Source organism: Malus sylvestris, chromosome 5, assembly GCF_916048215.2.
Source record: "Malus sylvestris chromosome 5, drMalSylv7.2, whole genome shotgun sequence".
Classification (NCBI taxonomy): Eukaryota; Viridiplantae; Streptophyta; class Magnoliopsida; order Rosales; family Rosaceae; genus Malus; species Malus sylvestris.
This window is the reverse complement of record NC_062264.1, coordinates 27,308,255-27,320,633: the sequence shown is the minus strand read 5'-3', so window position 1 is coordinate 27,320,633 and position 12,379 is coordinate 27,308,255. Positions and strand designations below refer to the sequence as shown.

General features: G+C 41.9%; 2 protein-coding genes across 16 annotated transcripts in view; one reads left to right on the top strand and one right to left on the bottom strand.

Moving 5' to 3' along the window:
- The window catches only part of LOC126621407 (uncharacterized), a 184,931-nt gene that overhangs the window by 61,925 nt on the left and 110,627 nt on the right, over positions 1 to 12,379 (bottom strand). Inside the window, exon 3 of one of the 14 annotated variants that reach the window (XR_007622924.1) lies at positions 7,955 to 8,121. The exons of the other annotated variants lie outside the window; for them this stretch is intronic. The gene's annotated coding sequence lies outside the window, so the exon portion shown is untranslated. Of the gene's footprint in view, positions 1 to 7,954; positions 8,122 to 12,379 lie in introns of those variants that run through there. 14 annotated transcript variants of the gene reach the window in all.
- The window catches only part of LOC126621364 (disease resistance protein RPV1-like), a 162,623-nt gene that overhangs the window by 40,651 nt on the left and 109,593 nt on the right, over positions 1 to 12,379 (top strand). Inside the window, exons 6-8 of one of the 2 annotated variants that reach the window (XM_050289843.1) lie at positions 6,855 to 7,042; positions 7,388 to 7,657; positions 7,750 to 8,403. In XM_050289843.1, coding sequence (XP_050145800.1) covers positions 6,855 to 7,042; positions 7,388 to 7,657; positions 7,750 to 8,274 — 983 coding nt within the window. In that variant the 3' untranslated portion in view covers positions 8,275 to 8,403. Of the gene's footprint in view, positions 1 to 6,854; positions 7,043 to 7,387; positions 7,658 to 7,749; positions 8,404 to 12,379 lie in introns of those variants that run through there. The other variant, XM_050289842.1, reaches the window with a different exon arrangement.

Here is a 12,379-nt window from a genome sequence, read left to right as displayed (position 1 = left end):
TCTAGTATAGCTTGTTTACAGAGGTATTATCCGGGGGAAAGAAAGCTGAATATTTCGAAAGGCTTCGTTGGGAGTGCCCTCTCAGATAAAGAAAGGGTTGAGCATTTTTGCAGGTCTGCCTGTCCGTTAGGGATGGAGGTCGACATATATAGGAGTCTCCCTAACATCAAGTAATAATGCTATTCCTTTACTCTTCTTGGTCATAGCACGGTAGTGGGAGCTGTCAGCTTCACATGTTTTAACTCTGTCAGAGCACTTTGAAAAAGTGGTATGTGGTATCTGGAAAGCTGATGTTGCGTGTGAAGATTACAGACAAGCTTTATCCAAGGAGATCCAGCTCTTGAAGTTGGGAAAGTGGTGCCTCTTCGGTTTTCGAACAAGCAATCCTGTCGGGGGTCTGGCTCTCGAGATTCGGAGAACGATGCCTCTTCGATTTCTGAGAAAGCAATCCTGTTGGGGGTCTGGCTCTCGAGATTCGGAGAGCGGTCTCTTCGATTTTTGAGAAAGTAATCATGTTGGGAGTCTGGCTCTCGAGATTCGGAGGGTGGTGCCTCTTCGATTTTGGAGCAAGCAATCTTGTTGGGAGTGTTTTCTCGAATGTGAGTAAAGGTTGGGCATGTTTGCTAGTCTACCTTGCCACGAAGCACAGAGGTTGACACACAGGGACTTTCCAATTATCCAGCAGTGGTACTGTTCCTTTACCCTCTCTTCGATTTTTGAGAAAGTAATCATGTTGGGAGTCTGGCTCTCGAGATTCGGAGGGCGGTGCCTCTTCGATTTTGGAGCAAGCAATCTTGTTGGGAGTGTTTTCTCGAATGTGAGTAAAGGTTGGGCATGTTTGCTAGTCTACCTTGCCACGGAGCACAAAGGTTGACACACAGGGACTTTCCAATTATCCAGCAGTGGTACTGTTCCTTTACCCTCTCTTCGATTTTTTAGAAAGTAATCATGTTGGGAGTCTGGCTCTCGAGATTTGGAGGGCGGTGCCTCTTCGATTTTGGAGCAAGCAATCCTGTTGGGAGTGTTTTCTCGAATGTGAGTAAAGGTTGGGCATGTTTGCTAGTCTACCTTGCCACGAAGCACAGAGGTTGACACACCGGGACTTTCCAATTATTCAGCAGTGGTACTGTTCCTTTACCCTTGTAGGTAATAATATGGTAGCTAGACCTTCAAAATTTATGTGTCTAAACTTTGTTAGTGTTGTTTCTTTGCAATTCTTTTACTCTTCTTGGTCAGAGCGATGTAGCGAGAGCTGCAAGCTTCACGTGTCTCAACTTTGTCAGAGAACTTTGGCAAAGTTATCTGTGGTACCCATGAGTTACTGTTGCGTGTGAGAAGTGGGTGATTGAACAGTACGATTCATGTGCTTTCTACTTCGCCAGAAATCTTCGACAGAATGCCCATAATTTCCGCAAAGCTGAGTGTGCGTGTGACAGGTGCTGACAAGGCTGGAAAAGTAGGTGCCTCTTCGATTTCTGAGATCGGCCCTCGTGGTCTCTGAGCAGCCCAGCTTTTGAGAAAACAAGCCTCTTCGATTTCTGAGATCGGCCTTCGTGGTCTTTGAGTAGCCCAGCTTTTGAGAAAGAAAACGCCTCTTCAATTTCTGAGATCGACCCTCATGGTCTCTGAGCAGCCCAGCTTTTGAGAAAGCAAACGCCTCTTCGATTTCTGAGCAGGCGCCTCCTCGATTTCTGAAGCTTCGTCGAGTGCAGATTTTTATAGGGGCTGACATTAAGTTCCAAAGCACATTTGAGTATCCACCAGTAGAAGCTCCATTCTTGCACTTCTAAGATCTTGATTTGTCCGACCTCTTCTCTCTTCAACACCTTTGAAAATGTCTGGCCCCTCCGACCGTCGTTTTGACTTGAACCTTGTTGAAGAGGCAGCCCCGCCTTCTCCAGACAACATATGGCGCCCATTCTTCGTCTCCCCTACTGGTCCTCTTACCGTTGGGGATTCCGTGATGAAAAATGATATGACCGCTGCGGTAGTGGCCAGGAACCTTCTCACTCCCAAAGATAACAGACTACTTTCCAAACGGTCTGATGAGTTGGCTGTTAAGGATTCTCTGGCTCTCAGTGTTCAGTGTGCAGGTTCTGTGTCTAATATGGCCCAACGCCTATTTGCTCGAACCCGCCAAGTTGAATCATTGGCGGCTGAAGTGATGAGTCTCAAACAGGAGATTAGAGGGCTCAAGCATGAGAATAAACAGTTGCACCGGCTCGCACATGACTATGCTACAAACATGAAGAGGAAGCTTGACCAGATGAAGGAATCTGATGGTCAGGTTTTACTTGATCATCAGAGATTTGTGGGTTTGTTCCAAAGGCATTTATTGCCTTCGTCTTCTGGGGCTGTACCGCTTAATGAAGCTCCAAATGATCAACCTCTGATGCCTCCTCCTTCGAGGGTTTTGTCCAGTACTGAGGCTCCGAATGATCCCCCTCCAATGCCTTCTCTTTCTGGGGCTCTACCGACTGCTGAGACTTCTCCTAAGCAACCTTTGTGAAGGCTCCCTCTTGTTTGTTTATTTTGACTCAAGTATATGTACATATTTGTAACTTATCGGGGATATCAATAAATAAGATTTCCTTCATTTCAACGTATTGTGTTAAATACACCAAAGCCTTCTTCGCTAAGTTCTTTGAATTTTCTTTTGTTGAAGCTTGTATGTTGAAGCTTTGTGAGTGGAGCATGTAGGTTGAGGTAGTGTTCCCTTAATTTCCCGAGTGAGGAAAACTTCTCGGTTGGAGACTTGGAAAATCCGAGTCACTGAGTGGGATCGGCTATATGAATCTTAGAACGCCATTGTGTTCTGTCCTGTGTCATATCCGCCGTTAGATCCAAGTACTCTAAGTCTTTTCTTAGGGTCTCTTCCAAAGTTTTCCTAGGTCTTCCTCTACCCCTTCGGCCCTGAACCTCTGTCCCATAGTCGCATCTTCTAATCGGAGCGTCAGTAGGCCTTCTTTGCACATGTCCAAACCACCGTAACCGATTTTCTCTCATCTTTCCTTCAATTTCGGCTACTCCTACTTTACCCCGGATATCTTCATTCCTAATCTTATCCTTTCTCGTGTGCCCACACATCCAACGAAGCATCCTCATCTCCGCTACACCCATTTTGTGTACGTGTTGATGCTTCACCGCCCAACATTATGTGCCATACAACATCGCCGGCCTTATTGCCGTCCTATAAAATTTTCCCTTGAGCTTCAGTGGCATACGGCGGTCACACAACACGCCGGATGCACTCTTCCACTTCATCCATCCAGCTTGTATTCTATGGTTGAGATCTCCATCTAATTCTCCGTTCTTTTGCAAGATAGATCCTAGGTAACGAAAACGGTCGCTCTTTGGTATTTCTTGATCTCCGATCCTCACCCCTAACTCGTTTTGGCCTCCATTTGCACTGAACTTGCACTCCATATATTCTGTCTTTGATCGGCTTAGGCGAAGACCTTTAGATTCCAACACTTCTCTCCAAAGGTTAAGCTTTGCATTTACCCCTTCCTGAGTTTCATCTATCAACACTATATCGTCTGCGAAAAGCATACACCAAGGAATATCATCTTGAATATGTCCTGTTAACTCATCCATTACCAACGCAAAAAGGTAAGGACTTAAGGATGAGCCTTGATGTAATCCTACAGTTATGGGAAAGCTTTCGGTTTGTCCTTCATGAGTTCTTACGGCAGTCTTTGCTCCTTCATACATATCCTGTATAGCTTGGATATATGCTACTCGTACTCCTTTCTTCTCTAAAATCCTCCAAAGAATGTCTCTTGGGACCCTATCATACGCTTTTTCCAAATCTATAAAGACCATGTGTAAATCCTTTTTCCCATCTCTATATCTTTCCATCAATCTTCGTAAGAGATAGATTGCCTCCATGGTTGAGCGCCCTGGCATGAACCCGAATTGGTTGTCCGAAACCCGTGTCTCTTGCCTCAATCTATGCTCAATGACTCTCTCCTAGAGCTTCATTGTATGACTCATTAGCTTAATACCCCTATAGTTCATGCAATTTTGTACATCGCCCTTATTCTTGTAGATAGGCACCAAAGTGCTCATTCGCCACTCATTTGGCATCTTCTTCGTTTTCAAAATCCTATTGAAAAGGTCAGTGAGCCATGTTATACCTGTCTCTCCCAAAACTTTCCACACTTCAATTGGTATATCGTCTGGGCCTACTGCTTTTCTATGCTTCATCTTCTTCAAAGCTACAACCACTTCTTCCTTCCGGATTCTACGATAAAAAGAGTAGTTTCTACACTCTTCTGAGTTACTCAACTCCCCTAAAGAAGCACTCCTTTCATGTCCTTCATTGAAAAGATTATGAAAATAACCTTTCCATCTATCTTTAACCGCGTTCTCTGTAGCAAGAACCTTTCCATCCTCATCCTTGATGCACCTCACTTGGTTTAGGTCCCTTGTCTTCTTTTCCCTTGCTCTAGCTAGTTTATAGATATCCAACTCTCCTTCTTTGGTATCTAGTCGCTTATACATATCGTCATAAGCCACTAACTTAGCTTCTCTCATAGCTTTCTTCGCCTCTTGCTTCGCTTTTCTATACCTTTCACCATTTTCATCGGTCCTATCCTTGTATAAGGCTTTACAACATTCCTTCTTAGCCTTCACCTTTGTTTGTACCTCCTCATTCCACCACCAAGATTCCTTTTGGTGTGGGGCAAAGCCCTTGGACTCTCCTAATACCTCTTTTGCTACTTTTCGGATACAACTAGCCATGGAATCCCACATTTGGTTAGCTTCCCCCTCTCTATCCCACACACACTGGGTGATTACTTTCTCTTTGAAAATGGCTTGTTTTTCTTCTTTTAGATTCCACCATCTAGTCCTTGGGCACTTCCAAGTCTTGTTCTTTTTTCTCACTCTTTTGATATGTACATCCATCACCAACAAGCGATGTTGATTAGCCACGCTCTCTCCTGGTATAACTTTGCAATCCTTACAAGTTATACGATCCCCTTTCCTCATTAGAAGAAAATCTATTTGTGTTTTTGACGACCCACTCTTGTAGGTGATCACATGTTCTTCTCTCTTCTTAAAGAAGGTGTTGGCTAAGAAGAGATCATATGCCATTGCAAAATCCAAGATAGCTTCCCCATCCTCATTTCTCTCCCCAAAACCATGGCCACCATGAAAACCTCCATAGTTGCCTGTCTCCCTGCCCACGTGTCCATTTAAATCTCCTCCTATAAATAACTTCTCCGTCTGAGCAATTCCTTGCACCAAGTCTCCAAGGTCTTCCCAAAATTTCTCCTTCGAACTCGTATCCAACCCTACTTGAGGTGCGTACGCACTAATCACATTGATAAGTTCTTGTCCTATTACAATCTTGATTGCCATGATTCTATCTCCTACCCTCTTGACATCTACAACATCTTGTGTCAAGGTCTTGTCCATGATGATGCCAACACCGTTTCTCGTTCTATTTGTGCCCGAATACCATAGTTTAAACCCTGAGTTTTCTAGATCCTTTGCCTTACGACCAACCCACTTAGTTTCTTGTAGGCACATAATATTTATCCTTCTCCTCACCATAACTTCTACTACTTCCATAGATTTTCCCGTCAAGGTTCCTATATTCCACGTTCCTAAACGCATTTTGCTCTCTTGAACTCTACCCTTCTGTCCTAGCTTCTTCACCCTTCCCCGTCTAATAGGATCAAAGTACTTCTTTTGTGTGTCCCGTGTAAAGTTGATAGGAGCATATGCTCTCAAACAACTTTGAGTGGAGTCGTTCGAAAAGAAGTTTCTATAGCCCCCTTGCTCATTTAACACTGCATCCGGGTGCCGATGGAGATACAGCGACCCTTGCTCACTTATCATTGTGCTCGGGCCACACAGCGCGCCACTTACAGGTGACGCCCTAGCTTTAGCGCAATTTCGTTCTGGATTCATTTTCATAAGGATTCGAACCAAATTGTGTCGCGCATCATCCTGCGATTTAAAGGGCTTTGTTGGAATTGAAAGCCGCATCGAGCAGGTCGAATCACTATTAGGCATTCATTCATCGGATGCTTGCATCACTGTCGGTATTTGGGGCATGGGTGGTATTGGCAAGACCACCCTTGCCGAAACTGTATTTCACAGACTCTCTTCTAAATTCGAAGCTTCTTGTTTTGTTAAGAATGTCAGGGAGAACTCAGAAAAAGCAGATGGACTAGATCACTTGGAAAAAACACTTCTTAAGGAGATATTAAAGGGAGAAGGTCTATCCATAGGATCAACTAGTGTTCGAAAAAGGCTCAGCCGCACAAAGGTCCTCATTGTTCTTGATGATGTGAGTAGTTCAATGCAAATGGAACGTTTAGCTGGCGATCGTCTTCGGTATGGCACTGGAACTAGAATCATTATAACAAGTAGAGATAGGGGCACACTTAGGCAAACTGTTGAAGAGGATAATATCTACGAGGTTGAGGTACTAAAACCGGATGACGCTCTTCAGCTTTTCTGTTCGCGTTCTTTCAAGAATAACAGTACTCGTAGAACAGATTATAAGGAGTTGGCAGAAAAGGCGGTGGCTTATGCCAAAGGCGTTCCTTTAGCTCTTATAGTTCTGGGGTCCTTGTTCTTCAATTGCAAGAGCAAAGAAGAATGGGAAGATGAATTCAACAAATTGAAACGATTTCCCAGTGAAGATATTCAGAAAGTGTTGAGAATAAGTTATGATAGATTGAGAGAAAATGAGAAGGAGATATTTCTGGATATAGCATGTTTTCATATAGGGAAGTCTCTGGTTGAGGTAAAACGAATGTTAGATGTTCGTGGATTCTTTGCGATATCTGGAATTAGAATTCTCATTGAGATGTCTCTCATATCAATTGATTCAGAAGGGGGAATGGAAACCATAGAGATGGCCGATTTGCTACAAGAAATGGGAAGGGAAACCATAGAGATGCACGATTTGCTACAAGAAATGGGAAGGAAAATTGTTCAAGAACAAGGTATTAAAGATCCCGGTAAACGGAGTAGGTTGTTCAATGATGAGGATGTCTATCGTGTATTGAGGAGTAACACGGTAAGAGCCAAATGCATTCAATTTTTTTCTTTTCTATTTTTTAGAAAATAAAAATTACAAACTTGAGATGATAACATAACAAAGTAAAACTAATTTATAATAAAGAAGTGAGATTGTTAAAGGATGAATTTGATTGAATATTTATTGTGTTAGGAAGTGTTTGGAATATGAACAAATGTTTGTTTATTTAGACAAGTAGAGGAGGATACAGTTATGTTGGATATTTGACTAGACTAAGACACTTGTACGTGATTACCATCGCAAGTACTCTTTGTTCCAAATGCGTTACATTTTAACATGTTGAAAACATATATATTCACATTTAAACTTTCTTTTTATTCTCAGGAAACTCCAAATGTTGAAGCCATAGAGTCGTATAATCTTCAAGAGCGATCATTGAAACATGTAGACTTCAAAAAGATGTCTAACCTAATAATGCTAATTGTGGTTGGTGGCTTCGTATTCACCGATTCTCTAGACCTTCCCGATTCTCTTCATTATCTTTACTGGTGGAAATATCCACTGGAATCTTTGCCGTCAAATTTTTGTCCGGAAAATCTAGTTGAGCTTCATATGCCATGTAGCAAAGTTAAGAAGCTTTGGAAAGAAGAGCAGGTATATTATATTATATGCCTATTTTAATTCTTGTATAAAATCAAGTGTAGAAATTATATTAATTATTTATATTTCTATTTAATTTGTTGCAGATACTTGTCAGCTTACAAGTGATTGAACTGCGGGCCTGTTCAAATCTAACTGAAGTTCCAAATCTCTCTGGGAGTCTAAAAATTGTGGAGATAAATCTCTGGGGCTGTAAAAGTTTGGTTGAAATTCCTTCGTATTTTCAACATCTTGACAAGCTTACTCATCTTGATATTGGAGGCTGCACGAGTCTTAAGTATCTTCCAGAGATGCTAGGAAATATTCAATACTTAAATTTAGAATGGAGTGCTATAAAGGAGTTGCCTGAATCAGTTTGGTCTAACGAAAATATTTCTTACTTGAATTTAAGGCTATGCAAAGACCTTAAGAAACTTCCAAGCAGCAGGTGTAAGTTGAAAAATCTCGAGAAACTCGATCTCTATTATTGCTCTAAAGTTGAAAACCTCCCAGAGATTTGGGAGCCAATGGAACATTTGAAGTCCTTAAGTTTAATTAGAACAGCAGTTACAGAGCTACCCTTATCAATCTGTAACTTGAAATATCTTGAGAGTCTTAATCTCACCGAGTGATCTAGATTTTCCAAATTCCCTGAAATCTTGAAGCCAATGGAACAATTGGTGTCTCTTTGTTTGGAAGACACAGCTGTCGAAATGCTTCCTTCGTCTATTGGAAATCTAAATGGGCTTCAATATTTAAACCTTAGTGGGTGCAGGAAACTTAAGGATGTCCCAACCATGGATTTAAATATCGATATTATCGGCGAAATATCGCCGATAATATCGATTTTTCGGGGAATGGATATTTAAATAGGTATCCGTGTGGTTTTTGTCAAAATATCGCGATATTATCGATATTATCGATAATATCGCGATATTTTGGAAATATCGAGAAATTTTGTTGAACGGTGCAATCGGACTCCGATATCGAACGCCGGAGAAGAACGCCGGAGATGGTGTGCCTATTCCCGAGCCGATTTCGTCCCAAAAACCTTGCAAAAACACGATTTTTAACTTCAATTTCACATATAAGCTTCAAATTTCACGCATGCATCAACGATTCAACATATGTGATGTCGGTTTAGGGCTTAGGGTTTCAATGGAATCTCACCTGAAAAATCGATGACTGGGCCAACTCCTTGCTCAGCGGCGCACCACCAGAGACGACTGAGCCAAGTCCGACTTCGCCAGAGCCACGATCAACGGCAGCGAAGGATCAAGAGAGTGGGCGAAGGATCGAGAGAGTGGGAGAAGGGGGAGATCTGTGTGTGTGTGGGTCGAATGGAGAAGGGGGAGAATAGAGGTCAGGCCTCAGAGAAGAAGAGAGAAGGATCGAGGGCCTCAGAAAAGAAGAGAGAAGGATCGAGGGCCTCAGAGAAGAAGAGAGAATGATCGAGAAGGGGGAGATCTGTGTGTGTGTGGGTCGAATGGAGAAGGGGGATAAGAGAGGTCCGGCGCCTCAAACTCAGAGAAGAAGAGAGAAGGATCGAGAATGAGAGAGAGAGAGAGAGAGAGCCGTATGCGTGTGAGATATGTGTGCGTGTGTTGTGTGTGTGTGTGTGATGGCATGTCTGTGTGTGTGTGCCTCTGTGGTTGAGTGACCCCATCTGACTCACCTCATGAATTTTTCAATCACTTTTTACAATTGCAGATAATGGACAACAAATAATAGCATGTCTGTGTGTGTGCCTCTGTGGTTGATTGACCCCATCTGACTCACCTCACTAATTTTTCAATCACTTTTTACAATTGCAGACAATGGACAACGAATAATAGAACTTTAATAATGAAACCGTGTGTCACTGTGAGTCTGTGATATGCTTTCACATGCAAAACCATGTTCCACTCTCTGTTATATACTTATATTCCCTCAGAGCATGTGCAAAACCTTATCAGAGGTGGAGTATCAGAGGCATTCCCTCAGAGCATTTTCGTTTCTTCTTCTTCCCTTACCATTTTCAAAGTCATTCCAGATCCATTCCAAAGCTTGAACACAAAGGGTTCCATATTTAAGGTAAGTTTACAAACTTATATTTATATTATTGTAATTTATACAACAACAAATAAATTTGTATGGACTCGTATGTTAATTTTTTTAAGTAATTAATACTTGCATGTTAATTTTTGTAAGTAATTAAGTAATGTTAACAATTACATGTTAATTTTTTTTAAGTAATTAAGTAATGTTGTATATGACACACCCCGTCCCGAAGGAGGGCATGCTGGCCGTCACGTGAGAGTGACGTAACCATTTGCACAGTACGGAAGCTTTAAGATACAATTTATAAGTTGATACACTCGAAGGTGAGTCCTAATTTTGTCCAATCTGTCAGAACACCGTCGAATTCCTCGTAGTCACCACACCTTTGTGATTCCTGAACCTGGAGGGGCGCAAAACCAAAATTGAGTGGGTCAGTAAAACAATTCTTTTTCCAAATCCAAACATTTCTCAAAACGTTGTAACCCCTCTCCGTAAAACCTGTATACTTTCCCAGAAATGTAAAATATAAATATACATATATATTCTCAAGACTTCAAGTCGTTAACTCAACATTTTCATAACAATTATGCCATGCCACATCATCTCAACATTTCTCATATTAATTATGCCATGCCACATCATCTCAACAGTAATAAGGTATGAATGCATCAACATAATCATATCAGGTGCAAGAAAGTAATCAACCGTAGGCCCTCTAATAGCCCTGTACGGTTGAACCTAGAGCTCAAAATCTATCATTATCACTCTACCGGAGTCACCTCTGTGACCCGTCCGGCCTTCTGCACGCAAGTTACGCTCTAGTGCTTCTCATAAATCATCTGTGCACATAATCTAAGGTCACCCACCAGTCGGAATCTCACTAACACTCTCGCGACTGGTCTGTCGTACCCACTCCGCGTGGACTGTACGACTAGCATCTACTTGGATCCAAGGCGAGCGTGCGATGCGGTGAATACTATAAGCACTAAACCATGGTGCAGGATTTGAGCTCAATATATATCATCATCATCATAACAGTAATTAAATACTCATCTGTGCGTCCACCGCACCATTTCATACATATGCATCATAAATCAATTCTTACCTGTGCGTCCACCGCACCAATTCATACATATGCATCATAAATCAATTCTTACCTGTGCGTCCACCGCACCAATTCATTCATACATATGCATCATAAATCAATTCTTACATGTGCGTCCACCGCACCAATTCATACATATGCATCATAAATCAATTCTTACATGTGTGTCCACCGCACCAATTCATACATATGCATCATATATTAATTCATGCATGGCATTTCAACTCACATTTCTATATACTTTTCATATCAATTCTATGCATGGTATTTCACTTCCCGTTTTTCCACATAACTCATATGCATTTCATTTTAAACATATTTTCATTTCAATTCAATTTCTGGGAAACGTCAAGTATATATATATACGGAAAACAAAACTGCCCACTCACCTGGAGTTCGTCCAACAACTCCCTAGCACCACACATCAAGGCGTCATGACGATCGCCGCCTAGAATAGTAATCAAATCCAGGCTCAGAATTCATATCGATAGAATACATAACTTATATAAAATACGTCACTACGTTGATCGATCTGGAAGATCTGCCACTCAGATTTTAAATCCATAACTTCCAGAGGTCCACATTATACCTCTAGGACAACATCCTAAAATTTCATTACCATCCAACGGTCGGATCTCCGTCAATTTCCAAAACTAAGTGACGGTTAACATTTTATATTATGGACTTACAATTCCAATTCCGGAAGATCCGTAACTCGGATTCTCAATCCGTAAGTTCCAATAATCCTCAAATATTACGTATTACAACGTATCAAAGTTTGGTGACGATCCAACGGTCGGATCATCAATTCACATTTTCACCTAAATGTGAAAACTATAAAACGTTATTTGAACACCTAACCAACAATCCTCAATAACTTTCTCATACGGTGTTTAATTTGGGTATATGAATATACCACAGTGATCTACTCGACGTCACGGACGTCGACATATTTTTAAAATAATTGTTTACTGTAGCACGCGCCCCCACGCGCCAAGGAAGGCACGGGTCCACGCGCGCCCACGCGCACCTTCTTCCTCGCGGGTTCGCCGGACTGGTTTTTTCGGTGGCCGGAAAACTGGGGAATTTTCAAATGCTTCGTTCTCCTTCGTTTCTCAACCATTTTCTTCGTATAATATATCAATTTAAAGCCCTTAACATGTAGAATCACAATATACTACTTTTAAGCTTCAAAAACAACTAAATCTCACCGGAAAAATCCAAGCAAAACCGGCCAAACTTAACCCTCGTGATCCCGACGTCCAAATCCTTCCAACGAAGCACTCCGAGCTTCCTTGGGACCTCACTAAGCTCACTATGAGCTTGGATTGTCCTAAAAATCAACCAATTCAAAGCTCATGAACAGTACACTTTCATGGGGAGTTTAGAATCTAGGTTTTCCGAAGTAAAACTTACCTGAAATGGATACCAACGTGATCGTGAAGTCCTCAGGATTCCAATGGTGGTCTCAAACTTGACGTTGGTATAGATTTAGGGTGGTTTTGGTGGTGGTCCGTGTGAGTTCGAAGGAGAGAGACAGAGAGAGTGAGAAATCGTGAAGGAGGAGAGAGAAAGACAGTGAACGGGAAATG